This window comes from Hyperolius riggenbachi, chromosome 1, assembly GCF_040937935.1.
Source record: "Hyperolius riggenbachi isolate aHypRig1 chromosome 1, aHypRig1.pri, whole genome shotgun sequence".
NCBI classification, from domain to species: domain Eukaryota; kingdom Metazoa; phylum Chordata; class Amphibia; order Anura; family Hyperoliidae; genus Hyperolius; species Hyperolius riggenbachi.
The window spans coordinates 517,297,212-517,318,067 of NC_090646.1; the positions used below are offsets into that span (position 1 = coordinate 517,297,212).

The window sequence follows — 20,856 nt, forward strand, 5'->3', positions numbered from 1 at the left end:
TTAAGGCCCAGGTTTCCACTTGTGTGTTTTGTGTCAGATTTTTCTCTCAGATTTGCATTGATTTTGCAACTAACTAATGGAAGTGAATGGTTCTGTTTCCATTCAATGCGAATTTTTATATGCGTTCGTATGGGTGAAAAAATCTAAGGTCCTATATCATTTTTTTTTTCCCTGACATCTCGTACGATTCACGTACAATGCTTTGTATAGGCAATGCAAATTTTCACGTTATTTGCCCAAAAATTCACATTCGATCCATGGTTACAGGAAGTTGTCAGCAGTCATGGCTAAGCTGTTACTAGGCAGATTAGATTTAATTAATGCGAATTAATGTAAAAATTTACAAGCAAATTTTCACCAGTCACAAAAATCTTATATGATTTTTTTTGCAGGCGAAAAGGTCACGCTACATTGGAAACATAGCCTAAACCAATTGCTTCTCGATTAAACACTGGTCTCTAACAAGGTTGACAATGCATCCGTATGGGAAATATTAAAACGCAATAGTGTTGCTGAATGGTCAATAAATTGGCATGTATGTAGTTCTGGAGGTGAACAGGAGCAGCATATGAGCAGCAGTGTTGTGCTGTTCCTGGCAGTACAAGATTAGCGACAGCAGTGGTAGTACAATCATTACTTTTGCAGAGATCTTGTATAATATCCATTTTATGCAAGGTAGTAGGTAATGGGCCCATTTCTACTGGTGAGCAAATCGCACGACTGCCGGGATGCTGGGTGGAGCGGCAAGGAGGGTGCGCGGCAGTGGGGGGGGGGGGGGGGGGGAGTGGGTATAAGTTACAACTTCTCTTCTGCAATCCACGCACGCAGCCTTGACCTCCCCCCACCCCCCCCCCCCCCCTCTTCTCCCTGTCCCAGGTGTCCATCCGTCGTGTTGCTAACGGCACCCTCTGTGATGACGTAACCACATGTCATCACAGGCGGCGCTTTTACCAAAGCAAAGAGAGCCCGGGAGGAAGAGGGCAGAAGGGGCTGCGTGCAGGGATCGCGGAGGGTGAGGTGTAACTCCGTTATGCCCACTCTCCCCCGTCGCGTATGGGAGCCCCTACCTATGTAACCTATACTGGAAGCACTGACCTATACTAGGGGCACCAACCTAGCTAACCTATACTGGGGGCACCTACCTAGCTAACCTATATTGGGGGCACCTATCTATCTACCTACCTAGCTAACCTATACTGGGGGCACCAACCTAGCTAACCTATACTGGGGGCAACTACACTGGCTACCTATACTGGGGGACCTATAGCTGGCTACCTATCGTGAGGGCAACCTAGACTATGGGCACCTATTCTTGACTCTGGTGGGGGGGGGGGGGCGGCACAATTTTTACACCCTTGCACAGGTTGCAATTCAGCCTAGAAACTGCCCTGGTAGGTAATGTAATCTATAGAAATATTAAGATATCAATCCTAATTTATCACTACATGCATGTACCTGTAGGGAGTCGGACTAGTGTCGTGTACTTTTTAATGCATTGTATTGTTTGCAACTAGTTGACAGAAACTCAGACCTGTATGTTTGAATTAGGACAGGTTACAAGAGCCTGCTAGAAAATAAAAGCTGTGAGATTAAGGGCATGGGTTAGTTATTTTATCATGTAAGAAGTGACCAGCTGGCACTAAACACGTGAGGGCTGTGAAAAGTGATAATTAGTTTTGATGCCCTGCAGAAATTGAAGATTTAACACCTAAGAGTCATTATCACTGTCATGCCAGGACTTGCCCACCAGTCTCACCAAACATGGTCTCTAGGGAGGCTGTGCAAAGAGGGTGAAGTATTATGTGCTGGAAGAATTATTTTATGTTAACCCTTTATTTCTATTGTCTGAGAAGGCACCATTTTTATATACCAAAATCATAACAAAAGCATGAGTTTTGGATTGCAGATGTCATATTTTTTTGTCTTGGTGATAGAGGAGAAAAAGCTTTGAGTTGAAGTACCTTTTTTTTTTTTTTTTTTTTTTTTTTTTTTTTTTTTTTAATTTATATAGCCCCACTTTCCACAGCGCTTTAGTGTATATAGTCTTGTCTCTGAGACAATCTACCATAATCCCTACCATAGTTATACAGCACATGTCCATAGCTAGAGCCTATTTTGTTTTTTTTTAGGGGAGACTATGAACATATCTGTGTGTTTTCTGGGCTGTGGGAGGAAACCAGAGTGGCCAGAGGAAACCCATGCAGACACAGGGAGGACATACAAACTTTGTGCACATAGGATTTGAACCGGGAACCCAGCGCTACAAGGCATGAGTGCTAACCACTACGCCACAGTGCTTCAGCATCTATCAATAATGCACTTGCATTACAGCTTCTCATTACTAATATTGCACCAAACTAAGCTAAATATTATTGTCCAAATTGGACCCAACCCACCCCCCTCCCCCCCCCCCCCCCCCCCCCCCAATACTGCAGTATTGTGCTAGTTGCGTTGCAGATTAAAAGGCACGGTTTCTGGACACCTTGTCATGCTTTTGCTGCCTTGCACATAGGAAGTGCTCATTCTGTTTTTAACTTCTTATTTTTAGGGAAGACACAACGCAAAGACTGTGGGAGAAATCAAGCAGTTTGTCTCACAGCTGCCACACATGCAGGCAGAGAGGGCATCCTTGGCCAACCATACATCCATTGCTGAACTCATAAAGGACATAACAAGTAAGAGTTAATTTGCAGAAAGGCACAGCTGTATTTAAATGCAGAATATTTAAAGTGTGTGTGTGTGTGTGTGTGTGTATTTTATTGCATTTCTTTACCCATTACAAATCTGTGTGACCGTTTTTAATGTTTTCATTTAGGGTGGGCACACACTAGGCTGAATCACATATGCATTTTCCACCATGTGCTGTGGCAACCGCATATGCAATTCTGCCTAGTGTGTTCCTACCCTTAGTGGTGGATGCTCTCCTTTACACCCTGCTGATGGCTGATGCTTAGGGCTCAGCTGTAGCATGTTTTTTTTTTCTTTTGATTACGAAGTCAGGTGATGCCCACTTAAGCAGTATTTTTTTTTTTTTTTTTTTTTTTTTTACTGTATTTATAGTGGGAAGAACAGCTGCAGGACTTTTATTGCTGTCTAATAGGAATGTCCCTCTCAAATGCTCTTTTTATGACCCTTTAGCTGCTACAGGAAGGGATTATTTTTGATTATGGACATAGTAGTAGCAGCAAGAAGTTTTTGAATCAGAATGATACCATTTATGGGCTAACTTAAGTCTGTTAGCCAATAAATGGTATCCTTATTGAAAACTTCTTGCTTTTACTTATGGCTAACACGGTTCAATATTCTCCTGCTACGGATATTGCAGTGTAAAACTTTTTTTTTCTTTCTTTCTTTCTTTCTTGGGAAATGCTAAAACATCTGTCTGTGGGCACATGGTAGAAAATTAATCTCCATGTTGACTTTTTCACTGTAAGGCCTCGAACCTAACTTACTACTTGACTTACTGTTTTGGAAAGTACTTAATGCTATGGGGAATTTTTCAAAAATCACATGCCTAAAGAAAGCCGGAGGTGAGTTTGTGAAATCCTGTTAGGACACAGAGGCTGCTCATTGTATACAGAATGTGCCTCTGTGTCCATACAGTGTGTATCCAGGCTCCCCCCGGGCTTTGCTTTCCCCCATGAAATAAAACAGCCAGGCTAGCGACACGCAGAGTGTCGCTAGTCTGTTTTTTACCTCGGAGTGTCAGTGCTGCTCCCCCTCTTCCTGTATAGCGCGGCTCCCCACCCGTGTCCCTTCCCTCTCCGCCTCTGTAAGCTTCCTCCAATTGGCTTACAGTGGCAGGGAGTGAAGGGACACTCAGAGGTGAATAACAGACTAGCGACAATCTGCGTGTCGCTAGCCTGGCCATTTTTTTTGGGGGGGGGAAGCAGAGCCCGGGGGGAGGCTGGACACACACTGTGAGGACACAGAGGGTGTTCATTGTATACAGATTACAGAATGTACCTCTGTGTCCTAACAGGATTTCACAAACCCACCTCTGGTTCTCTTTAAGTGGGATCACACACATAGCATTACATTACAAGAGCTTTTCAAATCACAAGTGCTGCTAGTGGGTTCCATGCCTACCAAGAATGAGAAATCTCTGGAAGCAGGACTCCAGAGAAATAACAGGTGAAATAAAACTGTATAAATTTCCTCTGTATAGTAATATAACATTGGTGTGTTTTTGTTTGCTAGAATACACCAAATATTCCTGCATGGTTGAAGACTGGCTGTCTGTAGTCTGTGTTCTGAATGTGTGGTGATGTCGCCACCACACCTCAAGCCTGGTCACTCTTTCTGTGTGGAGTGACATGATGATCAGCCAGACTAATTCTTCCCTTGCCATCTCTTGTATTCGGCAACAGCAGACTTCTCCCACTACGCCGCACACTAACTTGCATATCTGTGCACTTTCCTTTCCATACATGCAGTGGCGGCTCCAGAATTTTTTTTGGGGGGGTGCTATGCAGGTGCTGGACTAACTTCTGGGGTAGCTGATGATCCGCGGCAAAAAAATGGGTGTGGCTATAACCTGCGGTGCACGCGCAGCGCACCACGCCCAAACACTTGGGTGTGGCCATGACCGGATGAGGGCGGAGCTAACTAATTTAATTTAAAGTGAACCCGTAGTGAGAGTGATATGGAGGCTGCCTTATTTCCTTTTTTAAACAATACTATTTGGCTGTAGTAGTGAACTGAACTACACCAGAAACAAGCATGCAGCTAATCTTGTCAGTTCTGATAATATTGTCAGAAACCCCTGACCTGCTGCATGCCTGTTCAGGGTCTATGGTTGAAAGAATTAGAGGCAGAGGACCAGCAGCCAGGCAGCTGGTATTGCTTAAATATGGCAGCCTCAATATTATTCTCACCTCTGGTTCCCTTTAAAAATGTAACACAAAGACAGTGGGCCCAAGTTTTTGTGACCCTTTCCCCAGAAAATTCACACAATTGTGCAGGCCCAGAAAATACATCTGTTAATAAATTAAAAAAAAAAACATTTACTCACCTGCTGAGGAACTCCTGTCCCGGCCTCCATCCGGCGTGCAGCTCCCACGATCCGCTGCCAGCCAGCAACTGAAACTCCCACATTGATAGCAGGGCTACAGGAAAATGGCGCCCGAAGCCCTGCACTGCAGCCGTGAAGTCTCCAGAGCAGGGCTTCAGACGCCATTTTACCATAGCCCTGCTTTGCCGCTGCGGGCTGCTCCTGCCGGTGAACTGATGCGGCGTCTATTAGACGCCGAAAGTCGGTTCACGCTGGGGGGTGCTAACAGGATGCTTGGACAAATTTAGGAGGTGCTTCAGCAGTTCCTATATACAGTGCTGTTGTAGCCAAGGGCCAACTTTGTTTCACTGTTTTCCCTTGTGATCCATCTATATTAAACAAAATAAATATTTTGCGGCCATTTATGCTTTTCTCAATGCAAACTTTCTTTTGTCAGACGTAACAGTGCTATTTTGACGTGTAGAATGTTTTTTTTTTTCTTTTCAGCTTCAGAGGCCTTTTTTGATAACTTAACAGTGGAGCAGGAATTTATGTCTGGATTTGACACAGATAAGGTTAGTTTTTATTTAATGTAAACTAAGCTGTTTCTATAATTATTACTACAAGATTTTACTGGATCTGTGTGAGGGTGTTTGTTTGGAACCTGTAATGTAAGGTGGGCATACAACCAAATCATTTGATATTACTTGATATAACGATCGCTGCAAGCAAATTCTTATACAACATGTACAATCTTGCTTTAAATCCAGGTGAATACATACATAGAAGACTGCATTGCGAAGAAAGACCCCTTATTAAAGATATTGAGATTGGTTTGTCTTCAGTCTGTGTGCAACACTGGACTCAAGCAAAAAGTGCTGGACTACTACAAGAGAGAGATTCTACAGGTCAGGATTGATTTCTTACAAGATGCACACTGTAAAATGTAAATTAATATTTATAACAAACTTCTTCCCTTTTTTTTCTTCTCTCCCCCTTTTTCTTGAAACTTACACTTGTCCTATATACCTTAGTATATTTTCCAACAAGGCTACTGTATATTATTTTAATCCATTTAGTGTGACAGTGGTCTGTACGCTGGCTTGGCCAAGTGGTGCAAGAAAATGAGGTGTTGCACATCATTTAGATGAAAAGGTTGTGTGTGTCTTGAACTAATATATATTTTTAGTGTTTTTAATATTGCTGCTGGGAATGACCACCGGAATTCAAAAACTAGTTCCCCTTGCTTGTTTAGGGTCTGTGGCTAAAAGCATTAGAGACAGAGGATAAACAGGGCTGCCAGGCAACTGGTATTGCTTTAAAGGAAATAAATAATGCAGCCTCCATATCCCTCTCACTTCAGTTGTCCTTTAACCTGCCAGGCGGTAAGCCCGAGCTGAGCTCGGGCTATGCAGGAAGATATCTCAGCCCCTGGTGGAGCGATTTGCTCCATTTAAAATGCTGTACGCGCAGCTAGCACTTTGCTAGCCGCGCGTACAGCTCGATCGCCGCCGCTCTGCGGCGATCGCCCGTACGCAGCAGCGCAAGAGGGCCCCCCCCCCCCGCCAGAGCCCTGCGCTGCCCGGACCAATGACTTCCGGGCAGCGCTATGGGCTGGATCGGAGGTGTCTGACGTCAGGACGTCGGCTGACGTCCATGACGTCATTCCGATCGTCGCCATGGCGACAGGAGAAGCCAAACAGGGGAGCGCGTTATATACACGTTCCCCTGTTTGCTATTGATGCCGGCGACGATCGCACTAGAGGGACACATACGCCCTCTAGTGGTGTTTCATGTAGCTACCACTCTGGTAGCTACATGAAACACAAAAAAAAAATTAAAAAAAAAAAAAGGATTTTTGCCAATTTGTCAAAAAAAATTAACTGCCAGGAGGGTTAAAGAGACACTGAATAGGATTTAAAAAAAAATGATGTATGTGTAGTACAGCTAATAAAATAAAACATTAGGAGCAGGGACATAAGTCTAATATTATTTCCAGGACAGGAAGAGTTAAACGCCAGTTATCTATGCAAAAGAGCCACTGAGCTCCACAACTTTCAAAGTCGCAGAGAGCTCTGTCTTCTGAAGCTTATCTAAAGTGTCAGTCAATGTATTTTTTATTCTGCAGAGGATAGTTCAAAAGTTCACTAGCCTGCTCTGTAAAATCATTTAGAATGCTGAGAAGTGTGTAAACTGAAAATACTAGAGAATGATGCAATGTTATATAAGCAAAAACAAAACTATATAACTGAAAATAAAAATGAGAATATTTTCTTTACTAATGTTCTTGTAATTATCCCTACTAGTATATATATATGTGACAGCGCTCCTCTTCAGAACCTGCAAACAGAACACAGATAGAAATGGCACATAGTGCATTACTGTTTTTTCAGATCATGAAACCCATGCGCCCAAAAAACGTGCAAAAGTGATAACACTGTGCTCCACTCGTGATGGACAACAACCCCCTCACACCAGCAGCTCACCAGATGGACGCCACCTCACAATCCAGGTGGGTCTAGCGCTGAGCCTTAGAGCGGCCAACTTCAAATACCAGCCTCCGCAATGCGTATATCCACAGTAGGATCAAATCCTCTTTAATGTACAGTTCCACTTGTAAAATACATAAACATACATAGCGTGATACAGTTCAGATAGTCAGCAAAGCCTGCGCAGTGTCAGCGCACTCACGTGGTTTATGAAGATAACAGGCATCTCGGGCCTCATAGCCCAACAGTATCTAGCTGCTTATAGCGGTGCCGGCGTCCCGATCCTCCGCTCCCTATAGCTGCTACTTCCTTGGTGTGCGCGCCTCTTCCTTGCTGCCCAGTGACGTCAGTGCTCCTGGTCACGCCCTACGCGTTTCGTCCAATGGACTCATCAGGGGCTGATGAGTCCATTGGACGAAACGCGTAGGGCGTGACCAGGAGCACTGACGTCACTGGGCAGCAAGGAAGAGGCGCGCACACCAAGGAAGTAGCAGCTATAGGGAGCGGAGGATCGGGACGCCGGCACCGCTATAAGCAGCTAGATACTGTTGGGCTATGAGGCCCGAGATGCCTGTTATCTTCATAAACCACGTGAGTGCGCTGACACTGCGCAGGCTTTGCTGACTATCTGAACTGTATCACGCTATGTATGTTTTTATGTATTTTACAAGTGGAACTGTACATTAAAGAGGATTTGATCCTACTGTGGATATACGCATTGCGGAGGCTGGTATTTGAAGTTGGCCGCTCTAAGGCTCAGCGCTAGACCCACCTGGATTGTGAGGTGGCGTCCATCTGGTGAGCTGCTGGTGTGAGGGGGTTGTTGTCCATCACGAGTGGAGCACAGTGTTATCACTTTTGCACGTTTTTGGGCGCATGTGTTTCATGATCTGAAAAAACAGTAATGCACTATGTGCCATTTCTATCTGTGTTCTGTTTGCAGGTTCTGAAGAGGAGCGCTGTCACACATATATATACTGATTCACATTGAGGTTTTGTGGTAGCGAACACTCAGGGAAAAGACTTTCCAATTACTCATTTATTTACCAAAGATTTTCCAATTACTCATTTATTTACCTATGTATTGAATTAAGAGAGTTAAATATCATCACTGTGGTATACATATTGTCTGCCAACTGTGGCTGGCGCAGTTTGTGTTTAAAGGAGAATTATCCCTACTACACAACCAATTCATTATATCATATATATTATTTTGTTCGCTTCATTCTCTCTTTAACCACTGGTTCAGACAAATTCCTATTATGTGAATTTAATACACAGACTTCAAGTTACTAAAACTTGTTTGTTAATTGACCTTATGTATTAAAAAAAAGAGACCATAGTTGTATTAAAGAGAGCCTAAACTGAGAAGGATATGTTTTTGTTTGTGTTTTTTCTTTTAAAATACCAGTTGCCTGACTCTCCTGCTGATCCTGTGTCTCTCTAAGAGCTCGTTTCCACTATAGCGAATCCGCATGCGGGTACTGCATGCGGATTCGCATAGTCAATGTAAGTGGATGGGGCTGTTTCCACTTGTGCGGCGGCGGGAGCGTTTTTCGGTGCGGCAGAAATCTGCACGGCAGAGCCGTCAGATTTCACGTGCGGGAGGAATGCGGGCGAATCGCCGCTAATGCATTTATAGGGGAATCGCATGCGGCTTTGTCATGCGGATTTCCCCGCGATTTCGCATGGTGTGCTACGGAGCTTTACTAAGGCAGTGACATGGTTAAATTCGCCTGGCTCCTTGCCATGCAAAATCGCGGCTAAATCCGCAGGCGGAAACGCAGCCGCGTGCGATTTCTTCTGCGGTGGAATCCAGGCGATTCCGCACCGCAACAGTGGAAACGAGCCCTAATACTTTTAGCCACAGCCCCTCAAGCATGCAGATCAGGTGCTCTGACTGAAGTCAGACTGGATTAGCTGCAAGCTTGTTGCATGTGTGTGATTCAGCCACTACTGCAGCCACAGAGATCAGCAGGACTGACAAGCAACTGGTATTGTTTGAAAGGAAACGTCCGTATCCCTCTGAAACTTTCATTTCATGACTTATTTCTGGTGGTCTATGCAGAGACCCAGAATGAATATGAATACAGCGATGCAGTACAGCTTGCGATGTGATGTCTCATGATATAATGAAATGGATATTTTATTTTGTAGACCTATGGCTATGAGCACATATTAACTCTGCAGAATCTGGAAAAGGCAGGCCTTCTAAAATCTCAGAGCAGCAGCAGGAACAACTATCCCACAATCAGGAAGACCTTGCGGCTTTGGATGGATGATGTCAATGAGCAGGTGAGCTGGAGCACAGCACATCTTCTACAAGGAGGGCACTGTAACCGCTTTAAGAACTGAACATTCAGGCTTATTCACATATAAATATGTAAATTAATTTAATTAGATACAACCAATTAGAATTCATGATGCACTGTATCCTTCTGTAGTGTGTGGAAATCTAATTGGTTAATGCATTACTGCTTTTAGTACATAATTGCTGCCTTGTGGTTCACCTGTAGGCATTCCGTAGAATACCTGCATTTAGTACCTTTCCTGTAACGCATACATACAACTTGTTTGAAAGAGGAGTCTCCCCTAACTCAACCTACTTGTTTTGCTGTGCACAGAACCCCAATGACATCTCCTATGTATACAGTGGTTATGCCCCTCTGAGTGTTCGTCTGGCACAAATACTGGTTCGACCTGGTTGGAGAAGTATTGAGGAAGTTCTAAAACTCCTACCTGGACCTCAGTTTGAAGAGCGACAGTCACTGCCTCCTGGTCTCATGAAGAAACGTAAGTGATCTTTGGAAGTGGAATGTAATTCTGGAGTTATCCAGTATAGTCTACTGAAGTAGATTTGTCACCTAAACTGCTGTAAGTTAATAAGGAAATTTAGTAGGCGATTCTCTAGTTGAATGCAAAACTACAGTTTACACAAGTGTACATAGAAACAGCTGGGTCCAAATGAAATTCTTGTGGAATGGCAAAAATAAATTCTGATGGAAATGCAATGGTCTCTGAATTGCCTCCTCATTAATTTACATGGTGAGTAAAATCTAATTTAATCTTTCTCCTTTACAAGGCACACCTGGTTATACTGAGAATCTAATACATGTGTTAACAAGAAATTCGTTTTGTGTTTTTCCTCCTACCATCTTGACTGTGGCCACGATGACCTAGTTAAGTAAACTGTTCAACAGTTGTAAAATAGTTGTTGAATCTCCAGTGTTCACGGTGTATGTGGGTGACACTTTGCTCCCCTTCTCTCTGTTACTGGGACATGCTTATGTATTGAGTGTCAAATATGTGCGAACTGTGATATCCAGAACCCATAAATCTTTCATGTGCACTAATACATTTGATTGTAATAATTTTTTTTATAGCCAGTATTGTCAATATCAGCTAGATTTGTCTGTGAAAAAGGTGTAGTATAAGCAGGGCCGAGCCTGGGCGGGTGCTGCGGGTGCATTGCACCCAGGCGCCCGTCTTCGACAGGCGCCGCCCGGCCGCTGCTCACCCCCTCTGGCCGCCACTCCCTCCCTCCCTCCCTCTAGCCGCCGGCGCCGCATCAGACCTCGATCAGGCGGCGACCAATAGTGCGGGCGCTAAGACCTAGAACGCCACACTGATATGCGGAAGTGACATCACTTCCGCAAATAGAGTGGGTGCGTCCGGCGCCCGCTCTGGACTGGTCGCCCCCTGATCCTGAGGTCTGACTGATGCTGCAGGTGAGGGGGGAGCGGCGGCTAGAGGGAGCGGGCGGGCTCCTGTCACTCACTAACTAAAGGGGGTCGCTGTCACCCACTACCTAAATGGGGTCCCTATACCTGGCTACATATACTGGGCACATATACCCCCTGGCTACATATACTGGGGACACTGGCTGTTTGTCATTATGTGCATTTGCTGGTGAAAAGCTGTCTCTTATGTGCATTTACTGGGGAAAAGCTGTCTCTTATGTGCATTTAGTGGGGACATTTTGTCAGTAAAAATCTTTTGTCAGGACATTTTTAGGTATTTGTCAGTAAAAAAAAACGTGAAAGGTTGACAACACTGGCAGGCTGCGCGGTGCAACGGGAAGGATACAGGCCGCCCACCTCATGCTTGGGCTTGGCGGGGGAGGAGCAGACGACAGCGAGCGAGAATAGGGTGGCCGCAGGCAGCCATAAATACGCAGTGTGTGACTGCGTCGCACTCGCAGAGCCTCTCAGCCTGAGTCAGTCCAGAGACTAGCAGACTCGCAGGCAGCCAAAGCCAGCCAGGAGCAAGCCCATGGAAGAGGGGTAGGAATGGGGTATCACATGCATGCGTAAAGAGGTGGAAGGTGTGGGTGTGATTAGGCAGGACATGGGTGTGGTTATGTGGTTGGGCACGGTTAATTTAACCACTCCCATAGGCGCCAGAGAAAATCTTGCACCCAGGTGCCAGGCACCCCAGGCTCACCCCTGAGTAGAAGTCTCATGTGTGTCACATAGGCCAAATGTATAAAGAGTGAGTACACTGACAGAACATTCAATAGAACATGTTTTCCTACTTTTTTTATTACCCATACAGTTCTCACATTTGCTTCTGTTTACAAGTATTATCTATTTGTAAATTACAAGTTCCCAAAGTACAGTTTATCTGCTCTGAAAAATGCCATTGGTTCTACAATAGGTTCCTTGGTCTTGGCTATGTTTTGAAATAGAATGTTGTCCCTACACCACATTCCCAACCGTTGCTCCACCTCGTCTCTGTAGGCAGACTCCTCCCCCTCCTGATTAGGGATGATCGATTATATGCAAATACTTCAGCGTTGATGCTAATGCATGCAGCTTCAAAATGGACCAATCAATTAAAAACCTGGTTTTAAATTGGTCCATTTTTCACTGCATATATTTACATAAAAATTTGCATAAACTGAAGTATTTGCATCTTTTATCATCTTTATGCCTAATATGAGGCCCACTACTGTAGTATCATCAGCAAACTTAAGAATGGTGTTACTATGGTGGGTAGGAACACATTCATGTAGAGGGTATAGAGCAGGAGACTCTGCACACAGCCCTGAGGAGAGGCAGCGCTGAGGCTGATAGAGGATGAAAAATGAGTGCCTAGTCTAATGCTTTTTTTCGATTTTGAGCCATTAAAATGGCTCTATGGATAATTTCCGACATGCCCGATCGTTTCGCCGCTCTATTCCGGATTGAAGTGAATGGAAAAAGATAAACGAGAGGAAGATAAGAGAATTGACTGCGGAATTGAGCAGCGAAACGATCAAGCGGGAGAAGCGAGCAGTATATGCCCAGCATAACCCTCTGAATATGATCACTCAAAAATTCTTTAATCCAAAGTCACGTGGAATGTGGAACCCTAGGTTCGAAAATTTAGTTACCTACTTGTGAGGTAGAAAAGTATTTAAAAGCAGAACTAAAACTAAAAAAAAAAAAAAAAAAAGCAATTGTGCATAGCTTTCTTGCTGCTCTAGATGGGACAGTACAGTATGAAGGACAATAGATACGGCATCCTTTTTTATATATCGATTTGCTCTATGGGCACATTGGTGTGTATCAAAAATGGGAGGAAGAAATGTCATGATTGTTTTTCATGAGCTTCTCAAAGCACTTCATAACCACATGGGTCAGTGCAACTGGCCTGTAGTCGTTAAGGAGAGAGAATGATCATATTTTTTAATCTTTCTGTATTTCTATTGTAGGTCAGCAAGGAGAGAACAAAGTGATGCTCATATTTTTCCTTGGTGGAGTAACGTTTGCTGAGATTGCAGCACTCCGCTTTCTGTCCCAGTTGGAAGATGGAGGAACCGAATACATCATCGCCACTACTAAACTCATCAATGGCACGACATGGATTAAATCTCTGATGGAAAGACTTGAGCCAGCTCCATTTTGAATTTTTTAAGATGGACTTTTTTTATGGACATGTCCACTTCCTAAATAGTTCCTATACACCACTGAATGAACTGTAATGACCATGCTTTGTCAGTATATACCAAGTGTAAAGATAGACCACATATCCTCACATTTAGGAACCAGAATTTGAGGGTAGCCAAATAGGGCTATAAAACACTGGCATATTATGGAAGCACTAGCCAAACTTGGCTGTCTAGATGGTTGCTGGAGCCGTGGCTTTATTTGCTTGAAGTCTGCTACAGAATTTGAGATCTGTACGGATATACACTATTTATAGGGACTGTAAATGGTGAAATTGCCAATGTGTTAGGTCCAAATCTAAACGTAAAAAGTAGGATGTATGGTAAGCTGTGAAAATTGAAGTCTCTTAAATATCGAGAAACGCAAATGTTTAGAAATGGCCGGCCATATATTGTTCAATTTTCATACTGGTTTAATCTATTTTTATAGATTACTCAAATAGAATTTTCCAACCTTGATCAGGCATATAAATTTCAACAAAATCGCTTTTTTTTTTTTTTTCGTTTAATACAAAAAGTGTAATTTCATTTCTCCATACAATTTATTGTTTTATCTGTTTGTACAAATTGAACGATTTTATTGTATTGTGTATGGTCACCTTTAGTGGACCAATCATACTGAGACATCTGGTGGTAGTGTTAGCTGTTCATCACCTAGCCATAGCTGGGTCCTAGTCGCACAGTCTACACGATCTTTGGGCAACCTAGCATTCACATGGCTATAACTGTTCCTATAGGCTGTACAATGGCAAACTGCGGTTTATTTGTAATTTGATGAAATACACTTTTATCAACAGACTGGTCATTTGACTCTCATCTGAATGAATACAATTGTAAATATTATGTATCTCTGAAATTTTTAGTAAATGAAATTACATGTAATTCAAAAGGTAATACTTTTTTTTTTTTTTTACAAATAAGATGGAGACAGAATAAGTATTCGTTTGACCATATGCAGTGTTAGGCTTTGTTGGTGGGGAGCTGGGATGGTGGACATGCTGGCCAAGGACTAGTAGCTGTGTCCTATTGTTTCTATGGATAGCTGTGCAGATGCAGTATAGCATGGCTACAAAACAGATTTTTGAATTGAAATATGGCAAAAAAAAATATATTTTACACTAAACTATTGTTGGTTGTAGAGCAGCACCCGTCCACAGGGAGATTCAATGATGTGCCTCAGCTCACAGCTCTCCACACCACTGGGGCTGAAAATTGCAGGAATCCACTTGAGCAGGCACCATCAACATATAAATAAGCTCTTTAGTGGTCACATGGATAAAATGCAGTCAAACAACGACAGACTGCTGTTTCGAGCTTCGTGCTCTTTATCAAGTTGTCACAAAACTGCACTACCTACACTAAAAAAAACGTTCATGTATATGTGGATATGCAACACACACACTTACTTTTGCCCCCCTCCCCTCAAAAAAACGTAATCTGCAGTGACCTGCTGATAGGCTGACACCCACTCCCCCATTATTTTGTGACCCTGGTCCTTGTATCCAGAGCATGTGTTGTCTCCATTACTTGCGTCTCCTCGGCAGCTTTGTGACTCTCTGCTAGAGCTCCAGGCTCACTGCTTCACGTCTCCCCGGCAGCTTTGTAACTTTCTGCTAGAGCTCCAGGCTCACTGCTTCACGTCTCCCCAGCAGCTTTTCTAACTTTCTGCTAGAGCTCCAGGCTCACTGCAGCCGCGTGACAGCCTGGAGCCCTGGCGACGAGTTACCTGCAGCTTTGTAACTCCACTAGAGATTCAGACTCCGTGTTGTTTGACTGCTGTAAGCCTGGAGTTCTAGCTGAGAATCAAGAAGCTACCAGGGAGATGTGAGGGCTGGAGTGAGGATATGTAGCTTTGGCTTCCAGTATATTCCCATTGCTTGCTCTGCATATGGTGGGGCTCTGCGCACAGGCCTATCCCCCACAGATAAGTTGACCCATCCTGAAAATAGGAAATGTGGACACTGCCATAGGCACTCATACAAATATCTGCTATTGCAGGAGATTTGGGTGCCAGAGACATGGCTACAAATAGTAGTAGCTTATATCTGCTACAACTTGCCACAATAGCCAATATTTGTAGAGGGGGGGGGGGTTGGTGGTTAAGGTTTGGTATCAGGAGGGTGGTTAAGGTTAGTTGTGCTGGGGTGGTTAAGGGATAGGCATCAGTGTAGGGGAGGGCTCTGTGCAAGAATAGGGTTAGGTTTAGATGTAGTAAGTGAGGTGCGGTCTGGTGTTGAGGAGCAGAAATGCAGACATCATACCAACAAACGTTTGATTCTATGACTGTACACGGTTTATTGCAAGCTTTCAAAACTTTAAGTTTCTTCTTCAGGCATTAATACAGAATTGGATGAGAACCGTACAATAAGAAGTTTTGAATCCATATACAGACTTTTATATAAAACAAGGAACACCAAGAGACCCAATAGTGTAATATGTACTGGTAAATGGTTATTAGAGTAAATATTAATACTCACAAACCAGGGTTACCATTAGGCAACCACTGTAAAAGCAGGTGGGGAGATTTTCCTGACTCCACTCAGGAATAAGAAGTCTCTCTCTCTCTGTAGATGAGAAAAAGGGGGTTCAACCCTCCACCCAGGGTGGAATTAATATTATGCAGGAGAACAGAGGTGCCAAAAGGATAAAGGGTAGCTAAATGGGCTTAAAAAAACAAATTCTTGGTAAATAGAGGAGGTAGTGGTGGACTTACCTCCTCCAAGTAGACACACAACGACTGGAGTAAAGACAGTCAATATATTTTATTTATGAACTCCAAATATGCAAAGCGTTTTGCAGGTTTGATCCCGCTTCATTAGGCAATAACGGAGCAATAGCATATGTGGTCAGTAGAAGAGCCAGGCACCTCAGTTACCTGCAAAGGATGGGGACCAGCATGGGAACATGCTTCGTGTCCCAATATGTTAATCTGTTCATTGCGAAGTTGCAGAGTGATTTTCTGTCAATCTGCACCCACAAGCCCCTCCTATTACTGCTTCATCGATGACATCCTTGTCATCTGGAATGGGAATGAGGAACAACTGCTCCAATTCCACAGGAATTTTAACGAATTTCAACCAACCATCAAACTGAAAATGAATCGCTCCACCTCACTCATACATTTTCTGGACACCACCAATCAAATAAAAAAAAAAAAAAAAAAAAAAATCCGCTCCAGACTGTTGTGTACCGGAAGCCGACAGACAGACCCTCCTTATCTGAGGAGTGACCACTTCCACCCTCCACACACCAAGAAAGCAGTGATTTTCAGCCAGGCCCTGCGCTATAACCGTATTTGTTCAGAAACTGGAGAAAGGGACCTTCAACTCCATAACCTCAGAAGGAACTTTTTGAACAGGGGTTGCAGACCCCAGACTAATAAGGGACCAAATTCAGAGGGCCACACAAGTACCCAGGGCCCAGCTCCTACAGTACAAAGAGAAAAAGGAAACAAACAGAATACCCCTCACCTACCACCAGCAACTAGGAGTACTTCGGAAGATGGCCAGGGAACTACAACCCTCACTGCACAAATACAGCAGACTTAAAGCGGACCCAAACCAATTTTTTTTTTAATGCAAAATATTTAGTTGCACCACTCTGACACATACAAAGATAAATAAACACTCCTTCAAGCCTATGAGCATTTCAGTGCATACTTTTCACCATCTCTTTTCATAACTAGGGTTATACAGGTGACAGCCATTAGCAATGCCTCCTTTGCTGGACACCACCTTCTCCACCAGTTTGCTGGATTCTGTCCCGGCAATATGAAAGGAAGGGAGGGGTTCCTCCAATAAATTTAAAATATTTTATATTTGTCATCATGCAGCTGAAAAAAGGCTGCCATTTATTATTATAATTTAGAAAATAGATTTTATTTCTGAAATCTTGTATTTTTAATTTGGGTCCACTTTAACTACTAGCAGACAGCATCACGCCGACTGACGTGGCCGCGGAGGCAGCCCCAGGACCGTTGTTTTGCAGGAGATGGCACCCAGGGTGCGCGCGCATCTTCTGCTTGGTGGGCGGAGCAGAGCTCCGCCTTCAGTCTCCGGCGGTTGCCGCTCGGGAAACTGTTAGACGGTGTAATCGCCATCTAATTACACGTACAGCGCTGCGATCTGCAGTAGTGCTGTACTGGGGACAGTTGTGTGACACGGCTGTCCCCTCCTGAGGCACAGAGGTGATCGGCTGTTATAGGCTGAAGCCTATGACAGCTGATCACAGGGATTGGCTTTTGGAGGGAGGGGGGGGGGTTACAGTAGTTTAAAAAAAAACCAAAACACTTTTATATTTAAAAAAACCCATACAAATAAACAAACATTGGGGGGGCGATCAGATCCCACCAAAAGAGAGCTCTGTTGGTGGGGAGAAAAGAAGGGGGGGGAATCACTTGTGTGCTGTGTCGAGTAGCCCTGCAGCTTGGCCTTAAACTGCAGTTGCCAATTTAATGAAAAATGGCCTGGTCTGTAGGGGGTTTTAACACTGCGGTCCTCAAGTGGTTAAAGAGATTTTCCCGGAATTGCCACCCCTGGCCTACAGACAGACGGCAAATCTAAGAAAACATCTGGTCAGGAGTTCCTTGCTCCCACCTGAAAAGAATGGCACATTTCCCTGTGCGGGCAGAAGAGATGTAAAACTTACATACGATGCACAGACAGCTTGCCAATACTGTATTCTGCTTCTGCTTTCCATATCCGGGGAACATATACATGTACATCATCCAACGTGGTGTATAAGGTCAAGTGCACAAAATGCCCGGGCAGAGTTACTGGGGAAACAAATCAAACAGTACGGAAAAAGTTAAACATGCATCGCTTCACAGTGAAGCACAAAAAGAGGGATTCCCCAATAGGACTACATTTTAACAAACGTGCCCACAGCAAAAGGAACCTGAACGTCGGACATTTGAATACAAATTTATGAAGCTGTTTCAGACTCTAAGCAAAGGCTTGAGCACCATTTGGCCTGTGTCCTTTCCAAGTTTGGTTTTTTTCTTTTCAGACTAGTGGACCTTTTAACCTCCCTGGCGTTATGATTATTTGCGGCGCACGGCCGTGGGAGGAGTTTTTTTGCCTAATTTTTTTTTTAATATGTAGCTAGCCTAGCGCTAGCTACATGCGTCCCCCCTCCTTGCGGGATCCGCCCAGCCCCTCCAATTGCCGTCAACGGGAAATCCCGTTCTGAACGGGATTTCCTGTATGGGCTTCCCCCGTCGCCATGGCGACAATCGCGATGACGTCATTGACGTCAGGGGGAGTCCCGATCCACCCCATAGCGCAGCCTGGTCGTGATTGCTAGCTGCGTGTTTGAAAAAAAAAATATGCAAATCGGCCCACCAAGGCCTGAGCAATCCTCCGCGGCGGCATAGCCAGAGCTTAGCTCGGGATTACCGCCAAGGAGGTTAAAACTTCTGTCTGTTGCTGCTTTCTGGCTGAGAGAAGTTGATTATTGTGTGTGCTTATCTGTAGTGACAAATGCTGCCAGAGTTCATTGGACTGAGGAAGTCCTTTTACATTTCAAAGAGAGTACAACTGTGTGACATCATGTCAGATTTAGCCTACAGAAAAAAAACAAAAGTAAATATATATGTGATTCAAAACTTCTTATTGTACGGTTCTGTACAATGCATGAAGAAGAAACTTAACGCTTCGAAAGCTTGCGATAAACCATACCGTTAGTCTTCAAAGGTATCAAGGTACGTTTGGTTTGATGTCTGCGTTTGTTTGGATGTAGTAAAATATCAGCATAATTTACTGATATTTTACTATTGTAATTTTTAGTGCAAAATAGTACAATTTACCAATATTTTACTAGTGGCTATTTCAGGCTCGCTTACCCTTTTTTTTTTTTTTTTTTTTTTTTTTTTGCATGTACACCTTCCCCCAGTGAGACTAAAAATGTGTCATTGTTTGGGGGGGGGGGGGGGGGGGGGGGAGAGTTTATCTACAGTATAGGTTTTCAGACATAAATGTGTCATTTGGGGTAATGTACAGTATGGGTTTTCAGAATTTAACAGCTTCTTTAACCGAATTTAACAAAAAACGGTTTGGTTGCTTTATAGGAGATATTAAATTGGGCAGTGAGGATTGGGAAATTAGCAGTAAGGATATGCGGACTGCAATCCCATCATTTTTATTACACTGTGTAACATGTTGGACACACGCGCGGAGCGGCGGAGGGAGAAAGCGACTTATTAAAACGTCCTGTTGCCGTTAAAAGGGTCAAACAGGAAGTTTTAATAAGTCAGGTGGCCATTAATAGGATAAACAATACCGGTTGCCTGGCAGTCCTGTTGATCCTCTACCTCTAATACTTTTAGCCATAGACCCTGAAGAGGCATGCAGCAGATCAGGTAGCCTGATTTAGCTGACTCAGGTTTTACTGGATTAGCTGAATGCTTGTTCCAGGGTTTTGATTCAGACACTACTGCAGCCAAAAAGACCAGCAGGGCTGCCAGGCAGCCTTCATATTCCTCTCACCTCGTGTTCCCTTTAAAGCGGACCTGAACTCAGAACTTCCTCTCTGCTCTAAAAGATGCACAGCAGCATTATTACCTTTAAACTAAAAGCATTTTTTGTTACAGCTAATACAAATCCTAAAATAAATCTGCACAGTTTCTACATCCTGATTCATGGAAGTAGACATATTGTTAACCTCCTGTGCTTTCAAATAGCCTTATCTGCCATCTCTGCCATAGGCAGTCATGTGACACGGAGAGATCAAATTAAAACTTGTGATTAGACACAAATGAGGGGGAATTAACCACCCTGGTGTTCTATTTCGTGCGGCCGGGGTGGTTTTTTTTTTTTAAAGGCTATTTTTTAGTGTAGCTAGCATTAGGCTAGCTACACTATCCCCTCAAGTCCCCCGGCACTGTGTCGGCGATATTTACTTGGCAGAGATCCCGCGATGGCTGAGACTTCCGCCATAGCTTCAGGCATTGCTATGGCGACGATCAGACAGTTCCGATCGCTGCCATAGCAAGCCTTGGAGACTATGGAAAGGCTGCGCCAGCGCGGGATCCGGGGGGGGTGGTGGTAAGCAAAAAGTGCGGCGATCAGGGGGATTGAAGCGGGCCGGCGGCAATTGGAGGGGTGATGTAGCTAGCCAAGTGCTATCTACACCCCCTCTGAAAATTTGGGCCAGACAGACCCTCCAGGGGCTGAGCAATACACCGCGGCGGTAATGGATGAGCTGAGCTCGTCATTACCGCCAAGGTGGTTAAACAGGCTAAACTCTCTAAATACATACAGGGTACATTTCTCTATTTATTTCTTCAGTCCTCTGCAAGAGCTCAGGTCCACTTTAAAGCAACCTGAGCACCAGGACCTGAAAACTAAAATTAACCCTCCCCGTAAGGGAGGTGCACCTTTGAGGTTGGTATGGGCTGCTCCTGTAGCCCACCATCCTTATGGCGTTCACCATGGAGCAACTTCAGT

The 20,856-nt window shown here is 44.1% G+C and overlaps 1 protein-coding gene across 1 annotated transcript in view; it reads left to right on the forward strand.

Annotated features, from left to right (window-relative positions):
- Positions 1-14,300, forward strand: part of VPS33A (VPS33A core subunit of CORVET and HOPS complexes) — a 43,970-nt gene extending 29,670 nt beyond the window's left edge. Inside the window, exons 8-13 of the mRNA XM_068244761.1 lie at positions 2,549-2,675; positions 5,501-5,568; positions 5,764-5,901; positions 9,640-9,777; positions 10,107-10,275; positions 13,178-14,300. Coding sequence (XP_068100862.1) covers positions 2,549-2,675; positions 5,501-5,568; positions 5,764-5,901; positions 9,640-9,777; positions 10,107-10,275; positions 13,178-13,371 — 834 coding nt within the window. The 3' untranslated portion in view covers positions 13,372-14,300. The remainder of the gene's footprint in view (positions 1-2,548; positions 2,676-5,500; positions 5,569-5,763; positions 5,902-9,639; positions 9,778-10,106; positions 10,276-13,177) is intronic.
- Positions 14,301-20,856: the final 6,556 nt, after the last annotated feature.